We start from the raw sequence: 27,113 nt of genomic DNA, 5'->3' as shown, positions 1-27,113 counted from the left end.
CTGGACTGACTGGCACCTTAGGCATGCGTGTTCGCTACCTACGTTGTAAATTAAACAACATAAGCCATGCAAGGCATGTTGTTCTGACACAGCGTTCACACCAAAAATACCTCTACTTTGTAGAAACACACGGGATAAGAAAAGGGAAGACGCAGCAAAACAACTCGGCAGCTGATCCGTTCCACAAAGGGTTCGAAACAAGCAGCCACAACAGTACACCTACTTACTTTTGAAAAGGTGTCATATATTGTAGAAGGCTGTCTAACCTGCTATTCTGCCCATCCTTTTAAATCCTTTGTTTTCATGTCTGTCGGGGCTTTGCTCCTCAAGAAAAGCATAAAATAAGAGGCTTTTGTCCCTTGTGCTGTTATTGCATCCAGGAATGCAAAAGGCAAATCCTCCAATTGCATGATAGCTCCACATGAACTAAAATCTGTTCGGAAACGCAACACACAGGCACTACGGGCAGCTGAAACAGCTGGATTACTACATGTACCAGCATGCACCGCAGAAGCAGTGGCATCGTGAAACTAGCGAGTGGGATCGGGCTAATGGAACAGTGGTGCCTTGACACGCAGTACCACGTCCCCTCAGAAGTTCCCCACTTGAAGAGTATAGCTCAGTCACATAGTTTCGGCTTCGCTTTTCTTAACATCCCATGGCTGCGATCATCGGGCACATGTATCGGTGAGTAGTGCCATTTCAGACAAGGCTTGACACGTCATTGCCTTTTGGTTTTATTTTGGGAAGGCATCACGCTGTTCTAATGCGTACGCATATATCTCTTGCGTGCATACACATGCTGTTTCCAGCAGGCTGTTTCAGCGTGCTGGTCACATGCAGTTTCACAGCACTTCAGGCTTCACCGCATGGACTGTATGGTGCAGCGTCCTCAAAATGCAACGGGGCTGTTTTGCTACTGCATTGCACTTTCAGAAGGGCAGCTGTGACCCTTACGATTTTGGAGCATTTCAGTGTTGCCGACAATATGTGCAAACCAAACCACTTGACAAAACTGTCATTATCACATGAGCTTCCTCTGAGCTTCCTCTTTCTTCTGGTACCTTGAAGGCCAAATAAACGAGAATTTACTGTATAATGCAAGTTTAAATGTGAAACATAATACACTCATTATTGTGGCAATTTCGGCTTTTATTAAGCTACCTTCTTTTATTAATCCATCATTTTTCAGGAAAAACATACAACTAAGCATAATTACAGTAGCAGCATGGCCCACTCACCGAAACATGAACAGGGCGCAATGGCTTCCGCCTGGCACACCCCGATTCATCAAACAGCTTGAGTATTTCCGCAGCAGATATGGAGATTACTAGGAAGAGAATGATAGGTGTAATGCAGCCAAAAATTTCAATGATAATACATGACAGCATCTTACTTCAGTGTTTTGTTTTATTACCTCCTTTTGCCATGCTGCGATTTTCACCAGATTCCAAGCTTTTCAAAGAGTTGGACACAAGAAGTCTCCTTTCTGGCCAATCAGAAGGATCCCCAAAGGATACTAGAAATGAGAACCAAGGTGTGCAGCACATGGTCAAAGATAAAGTACTGCCCAACCACTGCAAAAGCAAGGTGTCTAACCAATTGTGTCATTGTCTGATGGGCTCATAGACAGGTCCCCAGCAGCATCGCAGATCCATTCAGAGTCATCTGTAGTCAGCTTAGAGAGACACTTTTCAAGTTCTTCAATGTCTTGGCTGGAATTATGACCATTAGCTGAAGCCAAAAAAAGAAAAAGTATTACTCAGTTTGGCAACAGTATAAGAAGAATACGAAAATATGTTTCACCTAAGAAATTCCGCAGTGTTGCAAGGCGGAGGGAATTTGTGCGATGCACAGATTTAAGTATGCTGCTAGAAGTAACTAGTGGAATGCCAGCCAGCAGCTCAATTGTAGAGTCCTCAGGAACAGTAGGCATGTGGCTTCCCTCTCTGTTTGAATACAGGCAGGCTTCCAACACTGCAGGTGTTTTTCGTAATGGAAAAAGAAGTACCGAGCTGGCATTGGATACCAATACAAAATGTATGTGGCCACTTGGCTCTTGAAGGCAAGGATCACTCAAGAAAGCAGCTGTAAATGATAAACAGGAATATGTGACAAGTTAAGAATCAAGCTGAATAATGAAACACATGCACATAAGAAAAAGGAAGCAAACTCACGCTGTATTGACCCTTCTGCTAATAGGCTGCGCCGCCATTCCGAAGTAGTGAGCATAGTATGTCGCACCTTTATCTCAATATTGTCCCAGAAAGATAGCCGCAGGGCCACACACCTCTGGTGAAGAAATTAAGAATCATTGAGTGCAGTGGGCAAAAATATGACCAGAAACAGCGTAAAAGTGTTTCCTTCAGCATATGGCATAAAAAACTGCTACTGGATGTGAGGAAACTTTCAACAGTCATGCACAATGCACCACAAGAGAGCATTTTGCAAGCAGTCAAGAAATAAAAAGCCCTTGTATGACATACAATCGAGAACTATTGACTTATTTCACATTTCAATACAGCAAATTGTTACATATTTGAACAAACACTCCCGTCATTTTCACATTAACAGGACAGCACTGACAGGGTACTTCAAATCAGGCGTCTGACACTCGCGACACACACAGCACTCGGTCAGTTCTGCATCTGTGACGATCCAGTGGTGGAACTGACAATAGGCCTTTTTTATCGCTTTTGTAGCAGAAGGTATGTAATTTGCAGCAGCAATTGCAGGTTTCATACAAAAAAAGATGGCATTTTGCAGCAGAAGTTTCAGCTCTGTGGCAATAAAGCTATACTTTGTCAAAACATTTACCCACTGCAACATAAAAAATGAAATTGTAGCAAATTTTCAGATTTTGGAGTCTACAAGTTTAGCTTTTCATTGTGATCATTGTTAAAAAAAAAAATCATAAACCCTATTTTCAAATTTTCATTGTACACTCCTAAATAAACCTATGAGTAAATGGACAAGAATATTGTTGAACACAGTCATTTTTATTAAAAAAAAAAGAAAAACACTTGACAAACAAAAAAAAAATCAGAAAATGCAACAATATTCTTAAAACTAAATCCTTCAGGTGGTGTTTCTTAATTGTCATTAAGAATTCTGCAGGGACACAAAGATGTTATTGTTGGCAAAAAGCTATGAGATGGCATTAAAAAGAAACGAGAACTGAGGGCTCAGACTACAACTTGAGCGGCACCATCTCTTACACATACCCTCACAATGCCTAGACAGCACTGGCAGAGGAATTCCACCCAAATGCTGCATTATCGGTGAGAGGTAACGTGCTTAGTGCTCACTTATAGGTTCCACCGTAGTCAAATCTGAACTGGTATAGTAAAATTTGCTGCATTCCAATGACATAATCATAGGAGTAATTTGGACTTCCATTTATAAATTTCCATGACGCTTTAGCTTGTTCACAAGAGTGGCGGCCACATTCAAAGATGCTTAAAACATGCTTTCTCGAGAAAATTTTTAAAATGATGCTACATGTGACATTACTGCTCGCTAATGGAGTTCCATCGCTGCAGTGACGCAAGCGTGCACAAACAAATGCGCAATAACAAAACTATGCAGCGAAAGAGCACGTGTGCTACCCTCTACTGGATACACCTGCATACTCTTATACTGAGGCTGTTGTTTCAGACCACCGCTTTTTGTTATCCCATTTGGCCTAGAGTACCACTGTAATAAATTAAAATTGTGTAAGGTAAAAGTGCTCGCTGCAAACATGCCAATGGAGTGCTCACAGCAGCAGCTATGCCCGCCCAGCTAAAATCAGTTTCTGTGCACGTTGCGGAGGTCAAATAGGGAAGTGCAGCACCTTTTCATATTTCTCAGTGACTTCATGGCCAACTGTAGGCAGTGTCAGGGCATGACACACTTGCCTTCTACGATCCACAATTGAGCGCAGAGTGGCCGCAGCGACTACCGAAAAAGCTCTGCCAAAAAAAACTCTGCCACGAGAGGCCTAACACTATCACACGCATACTTTTGTCACGCACTGGCAATCAGCCATACAAGCAAAAGCGCAAGTTTAGTTTTTTGTGACAAATACCAAATCGTGCATGTCAAGCATTGTTTAAAAATGTGGCCACAATGCTTACCAAGAGTTCTGGCTAGCAGAAACGCCCCCCATTTTTGGATATTTGTCCGGCCTTACATCGAAACGTGACACACAATACAACTTAAATCAAACAGCAGATTCTATTTAGAAACTACTCAAAATTTCCATTACTTCCACACCACCACTTTGCGCGACAGTTGTGGAAGAAGCATGCAGCCAACAAATGTTGGTTTCAGCTTCCGTTTCGCTCTTGCAGAAGTTTATTGCAGAAGTCTTACATGCAATAGCTCAGCTTTGTAGCACCATGTAGCAGGATTTGCCATTTGACGCAACTTGTCACAATTGGTGCAGCAGTTCCACCACTGGTAATGTAGGGTGCATCACAGAATTGTCACAGCAGAATAAAATACAACAAAAATAGCTCCGATTTTTTTTTTTTTCTTCCTAAACTCCAGAGTCCCTCTAGTGGTTTCTTAGGACTTCACTGTCACGCAGATAGAGGACATTACGATAAATTGGGTCCTAACTTTTTTTTCCTTCAAGCATCACAGAACTTTACAGCACTATTAAGCAGGAAGAGCTTTCCTTCACTTTTCATTCTTTTGTACTGTCTTACTCCTTATTTCCTTTGTTCGTTTTATAGGCTGTGTGCAGCATGGACAAGCCCACACCGCACAAAGGCTCTTTCATACAGCATTCAGTCAATTTCTGAAAGCCAAACAGCGTTAAATTAAAAAAAAATGTGTAGCTCAACAATTACACAATAATTTCAGAACAGGCGAGAACAGGCCTAAATAATGCGAGAACAGGCCTAAATTTGAGAACAGGCCTAAATAATGCAAATCGACATAGAAACAAGAATCAACATACATTCTGATTAGCAGTGCAGTGCTGCAAAAACATTGCTGTTGCACTCTGGGGAGATGCTGTTGACACGCTGGTAAAATAAGGTTAAGGTTAAAGCAACCAGCAGGCTGCAACTGCTCTTCATCATGGCTGCATTAATGCATGCAGTTGTAGAATCCCATGCTGTTCAGAAGTGCCTTAAGATTCAAATTTCCTTTTCGGAAAAGAAATACAGTAGAATCTCGATTATATAAATCTCACACGACGACAGAAAATTCTTATCACTTAAAATATTGTGCCATTCAAAACGATTAGTAAGCAGCAGCATAAAAAATGGAATTACACAGATCTGTTTCGGACTGATGAAATTTATTTACAGCCACATGGCCGCAACTTGATACTCGCGATGAATGAAGAGTAATTGGTCGTCGCGACATTGGCGACTTGTGAGCCATGAACCGCCGCTCATCCCGGATACTTGTGTGTACAGCGCAATTAGCCACCGCAAAGTCGCTGATCACTGATCATGCTGCATACCACAAGACTAGCAATTGCAGCATCATCGATGTGTGATGTGTGGGTAGCGCTTAAGTGTTCGAGGACGCAGTCACAGCTCATACACTCATATTATCAGTAGTGGTACAAGAGAATGTTCGGAACATCCGAAATTCTGCATTTTGTACCCAATGCAGTATGGCCTGGAAATTTTACGAATTTGTATAATCCATGTTCGCATCATAGAGATTCTACTGTGAAGGTAACATCACAGCACACAGAACAAAATGGCACGACAGGAGGAAAATAAAAGTATTGTATGGAAAAAACTGCTGATGAATTCCACTTCGGTTTTCTGTAGTGTATGCTAAAGTACAGACAACCATCTGACCACAAACCACAAACCAAAATCAAATATCTGGCTACCGGTAAACTGGTCAAATGAACATTGACAGCATCAAAGCACTCATGCCAAACTGTCCTGCTACAATGAATTTCCAATGAACAGTAGTTTTCTTGGCACATGGCTGCAACACGAGGAGGCCCTTCTTCACATTAACTATCAGCATCATGAAGCAGGGATAATGTATGTAGTCCAGATTCCTCCATGTTAAGAGTTCCATTGATTTCATACTAAAAACTTCTTTAAAATGTCACTAACACTAGCCCGTAACACTTCCAAACAAGTGAAAATAATAGTGTGCTAAGTTTGCACTCTGCAAATTATATTCATAGCACAAAAGCAATAGTTATCTGCAGTATCAACAGCAAAGGATACAGCTGAAAAGGAAGTGGAATGACCAAATGCATTGGAAGGCTGTCAAAAGAAAACTCCTCCAAGATCTCTAGCTGCAGGCTCCAACGTAGATTGTCCTGTATTGGTAGACAACAAAAAAAAAGTCCTTTGGAGAGAGGAGGCCACTACATACTTCAAAAGACACTTTGTGCTAAACTACTCCCATAATCCTCATATAATTATAGTACACTCCATGAAAATTCGCTGTCCTATATTTGAAAAGCTCATATTATCAGAAGTGCCCACCACAAAACTGTCAAGTGAGCATCCTAGATATGTGAAAACATACTTATGTTACATGGGAACAATGAATTAAATTACCTTGCAGTAAAAAATATAATTAAGAACAGCATATACTGCTTTAGGCATGAAGTAAGCTGAAAAGAACAGGGCATTCTACTTAAATATGAGATTGCTTTTGTTTTTCTCCCTTTTTTCTTTTTCTCCACTGCTTTTCCAAAAGCCCCAAAGGGCACCAAGACGTCCATCTTGCTAGCAATGCGAAACGGGGTTTGAAAAACCACCATCTTTTCTGTTATCTTACCCCTTCTACAGCACAGCTTTTACCAACTACCTATATGAACAGGTGTGCCTCATATATGACCATATCAGGTTTATGCAGCATGTTAACCCGTGTTCAGTTGAAAATTCCGCTTCCATTTCATTGTGTAGGCATCCATCCAACAAACAGGTGTACTTTGCAACTATGCATTTATCCAGTCACCTGAGCTAATGCATGGCATGTGACGTGTGTCAGGTCAGTACAGAGTCCTGCATTCGTTACCTGCACCCGCAAGATCGCTTCCCCGCACCCTAGCACCATCAATCAATGGCGCAAGTGCGTTGTCAATTTCTCTATCCTGTGTGGGCTGGAGCAGCAAGCAACGGCAAACACCGCAGAGCAGGTGGAACAGAGAAAGTGACCCGTCACTTGCATCATTGATTGCAGGAGCTGGAGACAGTGCTTAGAGCATGGGTTTTTCAGAGCCATGAGCCTTTTGACACACATGCCACAGCTGATACTACACCAATACAATAAACCAGGAATGGCTACGGCAGGCATTTTCTTGCTTTAGAGCAAAAAATGAACTGCATTTCATATCGGAATAACAAATTGAACAAAATTTAGGGAAGCATCTGGGTAATCTGGGTATCTTAACAGTATGACATGATAGCGGTCTGTGGTCCTCTCCAATTACGTGCATACTTATTAAAGAGCCCTGAGCAAGGGTAGATGAGGGGAAGCCTCAGTTCGCAGGGCGAGCCAACGTATCGACAAATGAACTTGTCTTCGTCGACAGACAAAGACAAGTCTACTTGTCGATACGTTGGCTCGACCTGCGAACTGAAGCTTCCCCCCCTCTACCCTTGTTCAGTGCTCTTTCATACCATGTAGCCATCTTCTTCTTCTCATTCTACATCTTTACGTGAAAAACTGTACAACATACATATACATGAATAAACCTGGACTTGTTCCCAAGCCATACAAGCGCTCCATGTGTGCCCTAGTAGGTAGCGCATGTGGCTCCCAACACAAAAGTTGTGGGTTTGAATCCCACCTAAAGCCTAAAAGTCTTGAAATTTTCTTCAAGTGAAGTCAATCATACTTTACAATTCATTTGAGGCATGTGGCAACTTTTAATGTACATTACGTGTCACATTTTAATCACTCTGAATCCATATGTGACGTCATGTGTTGTGAGGTGTTTGAAATTCCCCTCCCAAGGTCATGTGGCTGTGACGTCATGATCCTGTCAACCAAACAGAATTTTCACTCACGGTCAACGACGTCAACTTTTCTACAGATCGTTAATGCTACTACGCAAGTAAGGTTTCTAATCCAACACCCTGATAATGTGATAGGCTACCTACATCATTTAACTGTGTCAATAACCTTTGGCTAACCTCTGCATTATAGAAGCTTTGTAGACTTCCCTGCACAGCAGAAACTTGTTTACCATAGCACCGCAGCCCATCCTGGAGGGAGAAGTTTCGTGAAGCACTGGACATTAATTTTAAGCCTTTTGCCCTTCACGTACATGGTGAACAGCAGTTTAGCATAGTTGTACACTGCCTGGCCATGAGCTCAACGCACAGCAGGTGTGCCGCACCTGCTAAGTAGTGGCTTTGCAGAGCTGCATTTAATCCCTTTGTTTTTTATTGGCACATCGGGGAGACATTAACAGGAAAGCCTCATTATTCTGACCCCAAAGTTTCCAGAACTGCGTTGGGCTGAGAACACCAAAGCAAGTCATGGTGAAGAGTTTTCAAAGTGCAGGAAGCCTGATTACGCAAGTTTTGCAGAGGGTTCATTCCAGCCACACATACAATGTACCAACAAAGCACAAGCAAGAATTGAAGCTGCTGGTGCCCTGCATATATGCAATGACTGACAGTATTAAAGACCTCTCCCAATCACAGGCTGCTGCATGCCTTTGTCCAAGAACTTGAAATCTCAACAGTGTTTCCAGGGAAGCAGAAAAGGGACTCAATATGTCCCCAAAACACTAGTCATCCTCCTCTGCTGCAAAACGCAAGTTCGCCTATTATTTATCCACTATTTATGCAAGCTTAGGAATTGCCCACAGAAATGAGCAGAATTACAGGATACGTTTATGCCTTACACAGATCAGCCTGCACAGCTGTACGCATGAATGCATGAAGAGGCAGCTGACTAATGAAGTCCAAAGATACACCAAGGAAAGAAAAGGTACAAACCAATTCTGACCCCACCCCCCCCCCTTCCCAATTATTCAACACACATTAAAATCTCAACACAAAAGTGTTTTTCCATTGAAGGAATTGAAATGTGGATATTGAAGCAAGGTACATATATTGACCTCAGTAGCAGAACAATAACCACTAAGCAGCAGCAAGTAAAAAAAGATTTTGTGCCTCCTTCTATACAATGCTTGATGCTGTAATGCCAGTATGGAATTCTTGAAAGCAAAAAAGATCCAAAGTAGCAATAAGACCACAGTCTGTCAGTCTGTATACTTCTGCAAGATCGTGCCTCTGCACTCTTTTTATTATATGAGGCATCACTTCTCGTACTGTATCACATGACTGGAACAGAAATTGCACTTGTTAAGATGACCTTTGAATTGGATTAAATTGGATTATGAAGCTTAACGTCCAGAGGTTAGTTTGGTTAATGGGGACATCCCAAAAGAGACCTAGAGTATGAGAAATGCCGTATTGGAGGACTCCAGAAATTTTGATCACCTGGGGTTTGTTACAGTGTTCTTTCTTTACCGCACCATAGGCAATTGGGCGTATACGTTCGAAGATTTCTAACAGCTACCAAAAATTCAAGCTGGCGGTCTTTTTTAACATTTAGCACCACCTAGTTTCTCTTCATACATCTAATTTGTTGATTACAGGTTTCATTTTCTGTTTTCACTGTGAGGGGGCACTGTGAAAAATAATACTTTCACCGGTGGTAGCAGCGTTGGTCGGCGACCATGGCACCCGCATCACTAACTGCTCCTCAAAAGTGAAAGTGAACACCTAACACTTCGGCTGATCCAGAGGCCATTTTTCCCGGTGGAAGTAATATATACGAGTCAAATAATGGCGTGCACCCGTCAGATTTCAGTTCTGAGAGTGAGACTTCATTTCAGAGGCCCAGGACGTCAGCCCACACCTGCACATGGGTTTCAGTTTGCATTCCCACAGTGTTTTGTGCAGCGTGAGCGGCTTGTATTCGAGAGAGTGGGTTAGTTGTGTATTTCAGGGTCTATTCAACATATAGAAAAGATGTTTTGCCGCACGATGCAAGTCGCAACACATTTCTGGCAATACGACCGCTAGGGGCAGTGGTTTGACTCTCAGAGGTTCGCTGGAGCTCTGAATTTCTTCCTGATATTTTTCATAGCAGAGGTATAAACACTGTATAGAAAACACTAATAAGTGCACGTGGATAAAGATTTTGGACAAGCAGACATAGGTTTGGCATGAGGGGCCATGGGAAGAGATAATTCATTGGAGATGCTAAAGTTCATTGGAATCATCATCTGCATGGACAGCCACAACTGACCATTTATTGAAATGCAAGAATCATCTAATCTGGCCTTCTCCATCCAAAAATCATGACTTGGGAACTGTTCTTTCACTTTCCTTGCATTTTTACATTTTTGCATGTAGCAGACCTGGATGACTTAATGATTGCAGTGCGGAGATTGTACGTGTCAATCGCTTTCTCCTCTGCCTAATTCAGCAAAGAGAGCGAAATGCCAAATTTGACCAGCAGGGTGCAGATCACTGAGCGGATCTTCGAATATGATGATATAAAAGAAGGCCATGCCCGCAAATCCTCTTATTGATTACATCTGCCACCAACCGAAAAAAAAATTTAACAAAGAAAGAACTGCAAGCTCTGAGAAGAAAACCAGAACTCAGAAGAACTTTTACGTCCAGCACCTGTTAAGTCCATCTCTGTTTCACGTTCTCACATGACTGCTTCTCAAAGTGGCATAAGTCACAACCTGCCTTGAGTGGTCATGGAAGATGCACCAATTTTTCTCAAAGCTGAGACTTATAGAATGACAGCTCTAATTATGGGAACCACTTTGTATATTCCAGTTTTCCTCTAATCATGTTGTGACTTAGTTCAGTACTTGATGTTTGTTTTGTTTTCTTTTTTTTTTTACATGTAACTTGCATATTTAACTAATCAAACCTCAAGTAATTTTGCACGCACAACTTTGCTATTTGCTTCATTCTTAAGTGTAACTAACAGGCTATAATTTGATGCATTACACTGTACGATGAGTTCGGCACTTCCTGTAAAAATAATTATTCTTAGACTCGCTGAAATTCAGCCATTTTTTCACGGTAGTGAAAGAGTTAACGTGCACTGACATCGCACTGCATACCGACGCCTAACTCTGCTTACGTCAGAAAGCAGCCACTGTAACCGGGATTCGATCCCAGATCCTTTGGCATAGCAATCAGGGCCATAACCACTGCACCCCCATTGCAAGTTAATGTCCAGAAGTGACCCAGGCTGAGGCATACTGTAGGGAAGAACTTTGGATTTAAATAATTTGGGCCACCTAGACCTTCAACGTGCAGTAACACTGTCTTTTGTGAAAACTCCATCGAAATGTGCCCATGGCAGCCAGGTTCGAGCCTACCAAACAAGCTGCATGGCCGGAGCACTTCCAAGAAGCATGGTGGTGCCAACAAGAAATGCGCTTGACAACGAAAGGGAAAGGATTTTGCTGTTCCAGCACTCAGCTTTCTCCCCTGTGCCATCTGCTCTTTGGCAGTGACGCAGCGTTATGGCATCGCCGGCATTTGTGTGCCAAATGCTAGGCTCATGTTGCACATGATTTTGCTCCATTCATTTTGTTAGCAACTCATTCCCCTGATAAAACCGTAGGCCCCAGCATGAAACCCCACCTCTGCAAAGCTAAACGTGATAGCCCTTGCGATAATTAATGAGCTCAGATTTAGTTGAGCAGGCAACGCAAGGAATGCACCTGGCTGCTGGAAAAGCAGAATCGTTTCCACTTAGTTTTCAGGCGCGCCACTGTCTGCACCACCATGCTTCCGCTGCAGCCCCACGCTTGCTGGTTGCAAGTCTCAATACTTTGAATTCCATACTATCTCTTCCAAATTGTTACATAACATTTTCCAGTGAGGTCTAACCCAAGGCTCAGGTGAATGGCAACCATCCTTGAAGTTGGTCACTACCAAGCACAGCAGATATGTATGGCTGTCGTGGGGTACCTAGTGGTCTAACTCACCTCACTGGCCCACTTGTCCATGAGAATTTCTGCAGTGCTATGCAGGGCTGTCAGCTCAGAAGGAGGCACAGAGCACTGGAGTTCGAAATGGCACAGCGGTAGGCTATCCCCCCACTATTAAGAAGAAACAACAAATACAAACCAAATATGTATATAATGACAGAAAACACTCTGAAAGATTAATGCTATATTCAGCTTTCACCTAACTTGGAAAAAAGAATGCAACAAAAAGCGTGCATAAATATGAAAGAAGCTAACAGCCAGCAAATCTAAGGAGAGCAGAGAGGAATGTATATAATTTTTTACTTAAAGGTGTTGGTGGAGAACTGATAGTGTAATCATTTTATGGTTGAAAGATAATGGTCTAGCTCACCTCACAGGTGACTTACACTCCTACACTTCAGCCATAAATTAATAAACTATTAAATCCCCACCAACATCATAAAAAAAAAAAAAAATAGAAGTCTTACCATCCTTTCCTTGCTTTTACGTATGTAATAATGAGCCCTCATTTCACTACACTTGTCTGCTCAAACAGCATGCATAATTATTGCTTCCTCTGATTTATTAAAATAAAAATCTTGGAACAAAGACCTCTTCAGCTTCACAATGCCATTGACACCATAGCAGAAGTAATTTAAATGCTACTGTAGTTGACCCTTCTATTTTTTCTCTCAAGGTGCTGCCCTTATGCCCAAACATTCTTTCTGCTTACAATGTCCTTGTGTCGTTCTCATATCGTTTCCCGGCATTACAGGAAAGTTTTCAGAAACTCATGCATGTTACCTATTAGTTACGCAACAACAGCTGATGCACACACTTGGTCATAGCAATGTCTTCACTGCCTTGCAGCTTTGTAGCCTTAACCACTAACTCAGTAGAAGGTATGTTTGCAGTTGTAATTTCACTCAGGATACACAAGGAACAATGAATATAGTATTCATTCAAAACATACCTAAACAAGCGATGTCTGCTGGGTAATCCGCCACATTGTCATAGGCAGCAGACGACATGCAGCACAGTGAACTAATTGGAGTGCCTTAATTGTAGTCTTCGACAGCCCACCAAGCAAACACGCAGCTACTTATACACATGCGTGGAAGATGTCGGCAAATTCCTGAGGGATATATGCGTCAACGCTGTGCCCGAAAGATCAGGTGCGTTATGAAAAAAGGCAAAGCAGGGCAGCATGGAGTCATTCATGCTACGCTATGGGCCTGGACCTATGGCCGCCCGTAGACATCACTGACATTCATAATTTCTAGTTTTGGTAACTAGTTTGCTACTTGCCCGGATTGGCGTCGATCTCGCGTCTGTTGACTCGTGCGAGCCATTTGCATCAGCGTCACTCAGAGAACACTTTTGCCTTCTCGCACTCGTGCAGGCATATTTTTAGAATCGTGAAGAACTCGCAGTTGGCCTGTTCTATAGAGCCAGCATCGTCTGCGCGCATTTTATGCGACTGTGTAAACGCGGCTGTGCTTCAGTGCGGTGCTGCGTCGTCTGCTCACAGCGAAATGGCGGATTACCCGGCATGCATCGCTTCATGCAAGCTCCCTATATAGTAAAATGTCGTTAATTCAGCCTGAAACAGACCAGGAAAAACGTTTGAATTATCCAAAAAGTTCAAATCATCGAATGGCACTAAACAATGCCAAAAACAGTCTCCATAAAAGGGATTTTATATAACGAACACCTGGATACATATTTGAGACAAAATCTAAGCACCACCAATTTTTCGCTGTTTCGTCGAGTTTTGTTTTGAGCACACTGTTATGAGTGCTGAAAAACTGCTCAAAAACCGTAAGTGCCTCCACGGCCCTTTTCACAGTATAAAGCAGCAGCAGTTGTGCCTCTGCACACACGCCGCCTTCGCGTTTTGAGGATGCTTCACCGCACGGACCACTGATCGTGCAGTGAAGCATCCTCAAAAGGCAACAGTTCAGCGTACTGTATTTATACATAAATAACGCAACAAAGCATATAACGCGGAGTAATGAATATTTATTTCCCCACCACGTCAATTTTATTATGATTACAACGCAAGCTAACGATTATAACGCGAAATCGCAACTTTAAGGGAAACCATGTCGAGGATGCGAAAATAAGAGACTGCGCGTAAAACTTTGGAGGGCACAAGTACCTGTGAATAGTTTATTCATCGTCACTACTAATTTCCTTATCGCTGTTCGCGAACCCGCTCCCTCCGCCTTCATTCCCCCGATTAGACGCGTTTTACTGATACTAAGATTCGCAGTCTTTTCTCCCGTTTAGAAGCATCCCTCGCTACGCTGCATGTTTTGCCCATCTGCCCAGATACAGTTAAATTCTCTGATGACGTTGAACTGGAGAGTTGGAGCCCTCCATGACTACAACTCTTATTACTTTCTTCTTTCAATTCCACATTCCAGCCTTTCCTCACGGCCGTTTCTTTTCTTTCTTTCTTCCTTTTTTTTTTTACCTTGCCTCGTTTTACGGCGCCGAGGTTGCCAAGAAGTTGGCTTCTCCTCAACTGGTGAGTCTTGTGATGAGCTATCTTGACAAACAACGAAAAAAAATGATAATAAATATATATATATATATATATATATATATATATATATATATATATATATATATATATATATATATATATATATACTACCATCCCCAACGCTTTCCTTGGCCTCGCCGACTGTTGGCTTCTTTCCTTCATATATATATATATATATATATATATATATATATATATATATATATATGGCTGAATTTTTCAGCAGCGGCTCTTCAGTGCTAGTCATATGACAAGCATTTGGCACATATGGCTACAGCACAGACCTTGAGTTGTAGCATTAGATTAGACACAGACAGCTTCACGGAGGAGTAAAAGAAAGCGTGCCTTAATGGAAGTATCTGGCTAGAATCTTTCTTAAGAACTCTCAGCAAATTAACTGATGTACCAAGGCCAGCCCACAGGAAAGATCAACTATAATTAAAGGTGACTGTTTATCGCTCCACACAGCCGCGATAGAGAATGCATAAGGCGTGCATGAAGCAATGCATACCTAAACCATCAATGTTGTAAGCCTCAGCAATGTTGGTGCACCAGTGAATAGATGGATTGCAGAAACCTAGAGGTCAGCTTCTCTGCACAGCAAAAACCCCTTCACCATGGCGGCCAAACCTGTTTTGGGGACAGAAATTAGGTGCAGTGTAGGAGACGTCTATTGTGGCAATAATGGCCACGTCCATTTCCTGCACCCCTCTTTTTCTTGTCGCAATATGGGATTATGAACCCCTCCGTTTGCGAGTGTCATTCATAACGCCTCCCCCGCCCCTACCTCCTCCAGGCTCTCAATAGTGAAGGAATTCTGCTCAACAGGTTTGTGCATGGCATCAGGCTGGACATAGAAGTATTCTGCGCTGCACCCAACTTCTGACCTCAAAACAGGTTTGGCTGCCATGGTGAAGGGGTTTTTGCTCTGCAGAGAAGCTGACTTCTAGGTTTCTGCAACCCACCTATATCACATTTGGTGCAAGAATGTTGTAATGCCAATCTATCAAATCTACAAGATAATAATAATAATATAATAATTGGTTCACAGGAAGGGAAAGGCGCAGTATCTGTCACACTTGCTATGCCGACACCTGAACCGCGCCGTAAGGGACGGGATGAAGGTGGGAGTGAAAGTGGAAGGAGAGAAAGGGGAGCCGTAGTGGAGGGCTACGGAGTAAATTCGACCACCTGGGGATCTTTAACGTGCGCTGACATCGCACAGCACACGGACGCTACTTCGTTTCGCCTCCATCGAAACGCAGCCGCAGTGGTCGGGTTCAAACCCGGGAACTACGGACAGTGGTCGGGCGTCTTACCACTGCACCACCCCGGCGGGGCAAATCTACATAAAAAAAATCAAAATAATTAAATGCAGGCATTTTTTGACTCGGTCTATATCAAAATAATAAATGTAGGTATTTTTCTATTCAAACTATATGCTTTGCTCTTTCCTGGAGAAGTACTATGCAAGAGCAAACGGAACTTCAGGTCGCAGCTAGACTCACAGTAATAGCACCCTTCCACATGGGAATCCAATCAGCTCGAAGCTCAACATCTGTGATATCCAGGTGGTCAAGCCAAGTGTCAATCTGTGCACTACTGGAGCCACTCCCATGAAGACGAAATGTGGCACAGTGCCACCCGTGTGCTCGCACCAGGGCACCATAGAGCGAGACATTCGCCCTGCAACAATTTTATAGCAACACTCAGGTTACACGCGGAAAGTTCGAAAGAACGTTACTACGCATCGCTCACTCACTTGAGTTCCAAGTCACTGAATATTCTCTTATCCACCACAACATCCAAAACATGGGTATCTGTAGTGAGAACAGGACAAGGCTGATTCGTCACAAAACTTTCAGAAGTTAGTTTGCTTTCAGAACGTACCAGGCAATTCATCAAGGAGGTTGTGGATGCGCTTTGCAGCGCTGTCACCCTCCGCCCTGAATTAAACAGAAAACGTTATAGCTCGACAGCATTAACATACTCTCGCGCATATACGCAAGCTGGCAAATACGCACGGCGACAATTCCGGTGGAAAATGGTAGATGTCCTTCAACCTTTCAATGTCTTCGAGCCAGCTCTTCAAGGCACTCTCGAACAAACCCAAATCGCTGGACCTCCAGGACACCTTGTTAGAAGTCCCAACAAAAAAAACGATTAGTACGAACACTCGTCCCTAGCCTCCTAAAAACTGAAAGTACTAAAGCAGTTACCTCAGCTTCCTCACAGGTGCTTAGAAGAAACGGCAGGATTGCGAAATTAATCATCCGATTGGGCATCAGCGGTACTAAATGGCTTGCTGCTGAGTGAACTTTCCATGACATTGAAGCAGCAAGTACTTTCAAACGATGAAAATACTCTTTTGCGATGTCTTTTCCTGCGACATCTAAGAATGTCGTTCGTCACAATAAGCCACTAAATTCATCGGACAAAGTTCGAAAGCGGAAACTCACCTTTAACAAGAAACAAACAGCTCCACTTCATGTTTTACGCACTAGAACACAAGGGCACGAAAAGCGGCTTTACACAGACATTGTCATGTTATGTGAATGATGTTAAACGACGCGGCAACATAGGCATACATTCGAAGTAAACCATCAGGTAGTTGCATTGGTTACATGCTGACTCAACCGAAGTTGCCGAAGACAACCTCCCGCGCGCCACGCTCTGCGCGTATTGCACGCGAATCAAGGCGGGAATATTTTCGAATCAATGTGTCCAGACCAGCGCGACTCTTTCCCACATTTAGAGGACGATGGGACGGATGTGAAGAACCAAGAAAACAAAGAGGACAAAGTTCTTGGTTCTCTAGCAGAATTTGCTTCGAACAAAGTTGGAAATTTTGGCCGAAAGCAGGACTTGTTAACATTCAGTGATACGCGATACGAAGGCCGGTGAAAACGTAACTAGCATTACTGGCGTTACGATCTACATTGGCGTTACCACATGACTGCGCTGTTTGTGTCTTCGTGACGTACTGCCCGTGATTGATTGCTTGATTAAAACTTTATTTTCCATCGATATACGAGGCCCCCTACTCACCGCTCTTGACACGCAGGCCTGAGGAGCGGGCCTACACTAGGAGGATCCCCGCTGACCGGCAGAGCCGTCAGCCTGCCGGATGAGGCCATGACAGCCACGAGGCCGCGAAGAACCAGATTTCTGTATTGTTCCTACTACCTAACGCCCGGTGATCTGTGACATTATGTGGTCGAAGATCCCCCTGCGTCACCCTCGCTCCGCAGTTTTACCTTTACCATCTTTTCTGACAACTGAGTGGGAAACAACCAGACGTCGTTTAAATTGTGAAGTTTCCGGCTAGTAATCGGCGCCAAGCATCAAACGTCTTTCTAATCTACAATTTTCGACGATTTCTGCAAACGACACCCATGTACATAGACCTTGCGACACCCGTCTATTGACGTCAGCATGATCGTGCGACGAGATAAGGCTGATAAAGCCGACTGCCAGGGTACTAGGCAGCCCGCAAGCTCCACGGGAGATGCGCCTGAACGAAAATGGCGTCGTTACAAAAGTTTCGGGAGTTGTTTAAAAACGTACATTTTGCTGTTATAGGTATGATACATGTACAAGCTTTACCAGGTTCGTGACAGGCACGACACACGTACACATGGTTTTTCAGCGTGTATCAGTAGCGCGCTGTGTTTACGTTATACATTACATGTAACTCATGTTTTACTTGCAGGTGCACCCTTTAACACACAGAAATGCAGTAACATTGTGGATGCAGCTTGCGAAGAAGCAGAGATGTACAGGAAATGTGGCGTTGTACGTAACCCCTTCCTATGCGGCTAGCAAGTATGCTTAAATGTTTAGTTTTGCTTTTTGTTGAAATAATTTCGCTGCGTCTCCACACGCGTCAAATTCGGTTTCTTTATTATTTTTTTTGTTTGTTTGAAAATATTCTTCCCTACATGCGGAGAGACTATGTTGCCGTAACTGTTGCTGTTCGGATGAAAATGGCCAATGCAAAAAAATTTTTGTACCTTAAGAGATTGTGTATTTCAAATTCTTGAGCCTATCTGTTCATTCACTAACAAAACTTTGCCTGCTGGCATTTCACGCTTTGCCATTGGTTTACAAGAGCGAAGGGTAGATCCGCAGCATTTTCCTTCAAGGGATCGATGAATGAAACCTGTAGGTATAATAGGTCCAATTTTTTCATCATATTTCACAACATACTTCTACCTTTAACTTGCTTCATATGGTCCAATGAGAGCTTGATGGCATATGTATCCCATCAAGCTTTTATTGGACTGTTTGGCCATCTGGATACCATCCGACTGGAAAGTGCATAGGCATTGCATTAATAATCATTAACCAGCGATAAACACAAACTCCCCACAGAATGGCCATATCGATTGAAGAACAACTTATATTTAAGGTACTTCTTTCTTGGGTTTATGTTCATATTCTTGGCATAAAAGCCAGATGCTAATTTTTATTCACAAATTTTGTGACAGTCATTTGCATTAGTCTTTTTTCTCGCCATTTTTTCAGTGAAAAGAATGAACAGTAAGCACTGCCGCATTGAGACGAGCGATTTCATGGTGGGAAAAATTCATTCCACAAGAAAGCTTACAGCAATAAAATGCTTACAAACTCATATACTGCTTTTTTTTTTTCCACAAGCAATATAGGCTAGCAAGAGGTTATATCAGGGTTTTATTGGAGTCCCTTGAAATCAAGCCTTGCCTTGAGTGGCAGAGTGACAAAGATTTAAGAATCGAATTAGGGTAACATGGGGCCGGGTCAGATCAGCAACTGTAAAATCTTTCTAAAATTGTTCCAAGGAAGCTGTTCAGCTGTTTCCATTAGTAAAATAGGTTTAGAGAAGACAGTTTTGGGGTGAAATTTGGGTATAATTTAAGTTTTCGATTTTTGAGGTGCTAAAAAAACAGTACGAATTGCTTTTTGCTCCAATATAAGGAGCCTTACTTCTCGCTTCATATGCTATGCAAAAATGTTTGATGTTTGTATCCAATTGTGTTCCTCAATTGATCACATGTAGCTCATTTCTCATATAATCTATTTATTCATGTCAGTAACGCTACTGCACATGGAGCTGCTTCTGAATGCTGGGGATTTGATGTACTTGCTTGCCACTTCCTCACTGTAAGAATGCTGTACTATGGCACACATGTAGCATTTACGTTCATAGCATTGCTGCATTTCAAGCTACCCACCTTGGCAACCTGCATAATGGCCTTTTTCGTTTGTGAAAGCATAAGCTGTATTTATTGCCATGTCAACAAACATGATTTAGTTTTCTACACTCCCCTGTATCTTTTGCCCATTCTGATGCAATGTTTTTTCATTTCTTCTTTTGCAACTTTGTTTGCATGGGTCAAAAAATAAAAGCCAGGATTGAAAAACACAAAATGAGGCACATTGTAAAAGATGCTCAACACATTTTTCCACATTTTTCTACTAGGATGGGGTTCTTGTTGAAAATATGTTCGACCTACCCTATGTCAAACCTTGTCAAGCTGGCCCTGAAACAACTGCCTTTATGACGCGCATTTGCACAGAAGTGAAAAGGCTGCTTCCTTCAGTGCCATGCGGGGTACAGATCCTTGCTGGAAATAACACAAGTGCTCTAGCTGTTGCAGCAGCTGCAGGTAATTGTTTTGTTCAGTCCTATTTGTTCTGTCATATTGGTATTTTACAGGTTTGCTGTAACATACCAATATGTCATTTCCTTAGCTGTGCTTAATTTTTTCATTGTCACTGCAACTAGAACATTCTTTTACTCATTTATGTCACATAGATCTAGCAGTAAAGCTTGAAGTTATGGAATAAGAGTGCAACTGCCCTTATATTTCCAGATGCATGCACAGCATTCGTCAAAAGTGGATTTCCAAGGGGATCTTCTTTTAAGCCATATATTGGGGCTCTCCAGAACAGCAGGAAGTCCCAAGTTTTTTTGTGGCACTTAGTGTGGCACAACAAAGGCTGTTCGAGAGCGTGCACATCACAATAAAGTTATACAAGCAGCAAAACAAAGCCATGCCACTTGCTTTACTTAAATGTTTTTAATGCTACACTGTTGGGTGACCGTGCAGCACATCACCTGCCAAATATATTACTTGCATGGCCAGTCAAGAAAACTGTCGTAACATCTAGTACAGAGAAAATTTAGGACTAATTGGCTCATGTGCATGCTAGCAAGGTTCTATGCGGCACCTCTGGTATGTCATTTCTGTCGGAAGGTAGTTTTCACGTCCACAGATACGCATTTCATAATGCACGATAAAACGGAATATATAGATTAACTGCATACGTCTGGAGATGGGTGCTTACCTGTTGCAGTTGCAGCTCAAGGAAGTGCCAGTGCACACACCTGTTAAACTAGCTGCAATTTTTTTTTTCCCGTCAACACTGCAATTTAGTCGAGCTGATCAAAAAGAGCATGCAGAACTAGACAGTTGCGTGACAAAACAGATACAGCGAAATGATAACAGTTAGAGACAAGAACACACAATGTGGTTTGACTTTTCTTTTTTTCTCAAGAGCAAAATGTTTCACAAGTAAGTTCAGTGCATATTTAAGATTACACAGCAAGAAGCAATTTTGTAACAGATTTCTTGCTTTCACAGAACAAAAAAATGCTAATGTGTTTTTGTAGAAAAAAATAGCACATTCAAAGCTTTCCATCTGAAGGTTTTGCTTTTGTGCGTGTGTGTGTGCGTAGCAAAGCTTTTGAATTCAAAATTTTCTATGTGACTCGCAAGGAAAATGACACGCAGGTCTCCAGTTTGTGCGTGTTGAAGGTTTTGTGTTTGGACATGTGGCAGACGAAGGCTTTGTGGAATCCTGTGCGGGTGAGCTACTGCGTTACAGACGCATCATCGATGCTGAGGACATCCTTGTGTTTGCAGACATAAAGAAAAAACACTGGTCAGCAATTTTCTCTTTTTATCACATTTTTGCTTTGCACTAGCCAGCTGCACATAACCACTACCAATGCACCACCCTCTCCTGGCCAGTTCACATGCCATCACAGGTGACATCGGTGTCTTGGAAACAATGAAGGCAGCTGAATTTTTTCATTCGGATGGCATTGTACTGACAGGCAGTGCAACGGGCCAGCCTCCTAGTGCCAGGGAACTGCAAGGTGCGCTGAAAGTTTTTAATGTTTCTGTATGCTCATAATGCATGTGTGTAGGTTCTGTCCAATGACAAAAGCTGACAGCAGGCTTGTTTGCGTGTAGCGGTGTCTTACAACAACTCTACAGTGGTTGTAGTAATTACTCTGTATCATAATGTTAAGAAGCAGGCCGAAGCCGTTTTCTGGCACTCTAGCACTCTTTAGGATGGCTAACATGTGCACTGCACCATGCACTTGGTACTCTGATGTCAAAGGCAAAGCCTTAGTTGATGAGCTTTTGCAAGGGTCACATTATGACCTAGAAAAGGGCACTGTCCAAATGACTGCATGTATTATTGGTTTTCAGAGGTAAAAGCAGAAGCAACAGTTCCCGTGTTGCTTGGATCAGGAATTGCATTGTGCAACATTGAAGACTTCTTTACGGCAGATGCAGTGATTGTCGGCTCATCATTTAAGCATGGGAACACCTGGAGTGGCATGCTAAGTGACTCACAGGTGCGTGCATTTATGGAAAAAGTCCACCTGCTACGTCAAAATGTGTAGATCTCTGAGCAGCCATTTTGCACAGCTCCAGTGCAAAGTGGATGGGAAAAACTTTGTACTAGGATGTGGCATAAATAAATGTTTAATTTCCTTTTCCCTCCCATATTTCTCAAAGTGCACCAAAAACAATAATAGCCTAGTGCAATATTCACCATCATTTTATAAATAACAGTCGTGCAGTATTTGTGGTTAACACCTGTTTCATCACATAGTACCTTGTTATCGATGTAAAGTGCGTAAACTATAAAAAAAAAGTCCTTATGTTAGGTACACCCTGGTGACACAGTACCACACAAAAGATGCATAGTGAGTACACTTTGTCGGTGCATCAAGTAGCAGAGTATGATCAATCTGTACACACAGGTGATTTGGTTGGACACTTGTTGCATTTACCTATACACACATGGTGGACTACGTCACAGAATTTGGAAACAGAACTTTCAAGTACACATCTTTTTTTGGAATTCGCAGTCCAAGGGCACAACCAAGGGCACAACTGAGGCAGAATCAAAAACTGTGAGAAAGAGCACGAGATGCAACAATATTGTATGAGCAAACCATATTTAAACTTGCCTCTAAAGCTGATGCACTTCATAAGTGCCCTATGTATTCTCTGCAGTATGCCAGTTGTTTCCAGACAGAGACAGAAAATCAAGCTTTTGGAAAAGCCAAATAAGGATTGATTGTGCCAAAATAAATTATGCGCTACAATCAGATATGAAAACATGTAAAAGAGTTTAAAGCCATTTGAAAAGCATATTTTGAATGCAAAAATTATACACACAGTTCAAAGGTACAGGAATTAAATACAGTGCACAAAGTATGTAGTTGTTTGGTTACATAAAGTCCTATCCTGCAAACATAGCAGCTGTGCAAGCACCTGTGAAGCTGACATGCATTAGATCCAACAAACCGGGGAAGATCGGCATACCTAAAATGCACAGCTAGTGCAGCACATTTGTGTGTGCTAGCCTTTTTCTTTTTGCAGCAGCTATCTGAAAATAATTGCACAAAAACAGGCTTGGCCTGGTAAGTGGAAGCATTAGTTTCAAGCTTGATAAAAACAAAAAACGTAGGAAGAACCTGTGCAAGACGCCCCAACAGACTGATACTTAAATTAGACATAACTGTGGAAGAATGCTAGCATTGTAGTGTGCATGCTTAAAACAAGACATTCTCCAAAAACATTCTATTTATTGCGTAAATAAAGAAGCGCTATTCTGGGAAACACGTATTTATGCCTGGACAGGTTATTCTTTAGTTTCCTTTATTGTTCACAGGCTCCTTGTTCCAGCTGTAGGCCTCAGACTAGACTTTTCGTTCCTTCCTGCTGTGTTCTTTTATACATATATACAGCCAAGAGTTGTTGAGCTCATACATGCAATCATACAATTCGCAGCTGAAAGGCAGTAATTTGGTGCGCTGTAATGACCAAGAAATAAAGCTGATGGAACTACTAAGTTAGGGTGCAATAATTGTGATACATTACAGCAGCTGACAGTTCACCAGAAAATATGCAGACAAGGCTTCCCATATTGCTAGACCGTGCCTACCAAACCTGGTATATTGTGTGTATGCACACCGTATAAATGGCAGAATTTTGCAGGTGCTGCTAGAAGGGCTAGATGCCTGCAATAAACTGACATTGTGCCAGCCTTTTGTGGCCAAAACTCTGGAACATTGCCCCACACAGCACAGTGCTTCAGGACTGCACTTGGCATATCATTTTAGCAGGAATTATGAAAGTGGCTCAGCTGTTTCTAGCTACTGCAAGCTTAACAAAGCTCAAAGGTTCATGAGCTTGTTGCAAGAATATTTTGAGATAATAGAGACATCACACTGGGCAGTTTGACTTGGACAGCTGGTAAAATGAACTGACACCAACTTGCTCTGGCTTCCATTTTTTAGGCACTTATAAGTGACTGCCTTCTGAGAACTGTAGGAATGTAGCTATATCGGGATCATGGCTACGAAAATTACATCTTCTGTATATGCTCACAATGAGGCAAGTGCATGAATGAAAAGCTTGTTTCAAAATGTTTACAAACATGTCAGTCTAGCATATATCATGCAGGCTGGTAATGCTTTTACAACATACTTTTCTTGGACTTGAAAGATTATGTACCTTGTAGTAAAAATTCTGCGCAAGAAAAGAAACCTGTGTGCCTGATATGTAACATTGAGAGCATCAAACAGTGCTTGGCAAAACACATTTTTTCCCCACTATTTTCATGAAAAATATTGCCTTCTGAAATATATACTTTAAATTTCTATCAGCACAGTCCACAAACTATATATGTTTAAAAGGCCGAAATTTTGAGCTTTGCAGACCATTTATAAGCACAGACTATGCAGTGTTTTGCTTCAAGCATCGCCTAAATAACACTAAATGCCCAATGCAACTCTAACAGTTCTACCATGAAGTTTCGTTAATTTGCACTTTGCTTTTGCTACCATTGCGTGGATGACTGGTTGCACAAGTTGCTATCTCAATTTCAAAGAACATAAATTTAAGCAGGAAAACAGTCCCTTGTCAATTTATCATCAACGGCTTGCGTAGACCTTACAAACATCTGAGCAGAGCCAGGAGGATTGGTGAAGATACCACACAAACAGAAGGCACACAAACAACAAAGTATGTTTGTTTCAACAGCCCAGATCATAATGATCAGTGTGTGCACTTTCAACTTCTTGCTTTGACTGCAAGCCTTGCTTCTGGACTAGGTACCAAGTACGGACAATCTAGTAATTCAAGTAAAGATTGAGTCCTGCAGGTTGTACACCAAAAATTATACTACAACAAATTACTTGCATGCAGTGCTTAAAGTCTGGCCCCATCGGATGGGAGTCTCTACTGATTCCAGCACAGGTGGAAAGGGAAATAAATAGGGTGAGAGAGAAAGCAATGGTGGCCTGCTTCTCACATCGTTTTATACAAATGGGAGAAATTATTTTTATTCGTCCTGGTCTATAGAGTAGATGTTAATGGTTCTTATTAAAACTCACTGTCAAATTGCAGAAATACCAGAGAAATGTTCTAACAACCAGTGAAAGGATTAAAAGATGACAGCCTGCTTCGTATTCATGCAGTCCTTATCTTTTCGAGCGCGCGGGTCTCAGACCCCCTCCTCAGACCCCACAGACCCCCCTGACTTTAAGCCCTGTTTGCATGAGGTATAACACTTGACAACCTGCTGGGCCAAGAGGGCAACCTAAAAACCCTAAGAGAACACCACAGAGCAAGGATCATTGTGAGAAGACAACATTCTCATCTTTGCTCAGCTGTGTAGCCTCGAGTTTTGCCTCTACCCTGTCTGTGACAGTGAGACTTATCTCTGCAGTTGGCTTTCTGAAGGGCTGCTGAATTACTATTATCCGAAAATTTTGTTACATGCTAGCAGTCCCAAGGCACTGTCCAAGGAACAATCTGTGAAATGTTTCTGAAAAGGTAAAGCAACAGCAAAGTTATTTGCATTTCAAGCCACTTAATTTGACACCTGGTGTGTTGCTGCACTTTTTCAATGCTTGCCATCACCCTGCTACTACTAAAGGCCTTATGGGAAACGTCGGTATGCATCACAGCTTCGCACCACAACAGCACACCCTTTTTTTTTTTTTTTTCTTTATTACATGTAGCGTTAGTTTTCATGCATGGTGGTTACAGCCTCATGCGTTCTGCCTCAGCCATGCTAGCATTACCAGCAATCACGAACTTTCTGGCGACCATTGCACTATGCCACCATCATGGGGGTCATGGCAACATTGCCAACATCACTGGAAATGAAGAAAAATGGGCACTATTACAAAAGAGCGCACACTGCTTTCTATCAGGCTTGAGGAGCTTCCATGGACCAGGCAGAGCACCGGTATTTGAGGAAAGGAACGCTATCATGGCCACATTTCCTGCACTGTGAGCATGTTCATTAAAATACGCAGACCTGCTAACAGGTGCTTTAAAAAAAAAAAAAGAAAAGAAAAAGAAGTCCAACAGCTGTCAGAAATGAATATATGCCAGACTAATTTTAAGACTTCTTTTTGCATGAAGGCCAAAGAGTACTAAGAAGCAGGAGATCATACCTCTTGAAAGGGAGAAAGAAATGTGACTAAACCATAGATGACATCGGAGATCATCTGCTGTCTCTTCTCAACAATGCAGGGCAGTGCCCTTGCTCCCTTAGCAAAAACAATTATGCCAGTTCTTTGGGTAGCAGAGTCAGGTTCTATGATAGACGTGCAGTCTGCCATTGGTTGCTAGAGGTGTCAGTAATCCCAACAAAAGCTACCCTAAAACCTGTAACGGTTAAGACAAAACTAGGCAGTTACGTGTTTTTACAAACTTTTACGCAAGCTCTGGAAGAGAGGGACGGATTTCTGGGGAAAGTGCCAAAGGCAGTGTGGCTTCAAGCCCAACAACCAAACCATGACACTGCTTTCAGAGAAGGCAGTCAGTAGACTTCTGAATGCAACACTAGGCAGGATGTTATTTTTTTGTTTTGTTTCCAGTTGTCAGCCTCATCGAAATGTTAAGTACAGCTGATAAAAAGGTTGCACTAGAATTTTTCAGAAGTTGTGAGCATGCATTTAGACCTGGAAAAACAGACTGGTGCATAAAACCAAGCATTTGCAAGGTTATGTGTTAGCCATATATACGTTAAAAAGTAAAGCAACATACAGACATATGTGGTCAGGAGAACAGACCAGCTGTATGCGCTGAAACAGCGTGGTTACTTGCAGTGATATTGCCCACAGCTGTTCTTGAATGGTATATAGAATAAAGGTTGTTTAGGCGGTCTTTTGTGCCCACTGTTGAGCAGTCTTTTAACATTGGAAACTGTGCCAACACAAATCGCCAGAGCACTGCTCTAGTTATGGTACAGTACAGCTGCGCCCGTGCCAGCTTTCACATCTGCTGTGCATTGCATACCATTAAT

The 27,113-nt window shown here is 42.3% G+C and overlaps 2 protein-coding genes across 4 annotated transcripts in view; one reads left to right on the top strand and one right to left on the bottom strand.

The window, feature by feature from the left end:
* Positions 1-17,177, bottom strand: part of LOC146205451 (mdm2-binding protein-like) — a 41,328-nt gene extending 24,151 nt beyond the window's left edge. Inside the window, exons 1-14 of the mRNA XM_084590134.1 lie at positions 16,961-17,177; positions 16,721-16,893; positions 16,526-16,635; positions 16,392-16,447; positions 16,264-16,321; positions 16,010-16,187; positions 11,969-12,082; positions 6,198-6,292; positions 4,949-5,015; positions 2,178-2,292; positions 1,807-2,088; positions 1,600-1,734; positions 1,418-1,519; positions 1,242-1,330 (exon numbers count right to left, since the gene is read on the bottom strand). Of these exons, the coding sequence (XP_084446260.1) occupies positions 1,242-1,330; positions 1,418-1,519; positions 1,600-1,734; positions 1,807-2,088; positions 2,178-2,292; positions 4,949-5,015; positions 6,198-6,292; positions 11,969-12,082; positions 16,010-16,187; positions 16,264-16,321; positions 16,392-16,447; positions 16,526-16,635; positions 16,721-16,893; positions 16,961-16,991 (1,605 nt within the window). The 5' untranslated portion in view covers positions 16,992-17,177. The remainder of the gene's footprint in view (positions 1-1,241; positions 1,331-1,417; positions 1,520-1,599; positions 1,735-1,806; positions 2,089-2,177; positions 2,293-4,948; positions 5,016-6,197; positions 6,293-11,968; positions 12,083-16,009; positions 16,188-16,263; positions 16,322-16,391; positions 16,448-16,525; positions 16,636-16,720; positions 16,894-16,960) is intronic.
* A 186-nt stretch (positions 17,178-17,363) lies between these two features.
* Positions 17,364-22,276, top strand: LOC146205450 (uncharacterized protein F13E9.13, mitochondrial). 3 transcript variants are annotated; one of them, XM_084590128.1, is made up of 6 exons: positions 17,371-18,110; positions 18,214-18,296; positions 19,963-20,149; positions 21,278-21,428; positions 21,518-21,645; positions 21,986-22,276. In XM_084590128.1, exons 1-6 carry the CDS (start codon positions 18,026-18,028, stop codon positions 22,180-22,182), a joined length of 831 nt encoding a protein of 276 aa, XP_084446254.1. In that variant the 5' UTR covers positions 17,371-18,025; the 3' UTR covers positions 22,183-22,276. The 3 variants fall into 3 exon arrangements, with proteins under 3 accessions (XP_084446255.1, XP_084446253.1, XP_084446254.1); XM_084590129.1 differs by having other exon boundaries at positions 17,364-18,296; positions 21,326-21,428; XM_084590127.1 differs by having other exon boundaries at positions 17,367-18,296.
* The last annotated feature ends 4,837 nt before the right edge of the window (positions 22,277-27,113 follow it).

Source organism: Amblyomma maculatum, chromosome 1 (assembly GCF_055883805.1).
Source record: "Amblyomma maculatum isolate TAMU_Amacu chromosome 1, ASM5588380v1, whole genome shotgun sequence".
NCBI classification, from domain to species: Eukaryota; Metazoa; Arthropoda; class Arachnida; order Ixodida; family Ixodidae; genus Amblyomma; species Amblyomma maculatum.
This window is presented reverse-complemented; position numbering and strand designations above follow the sequence as displayed.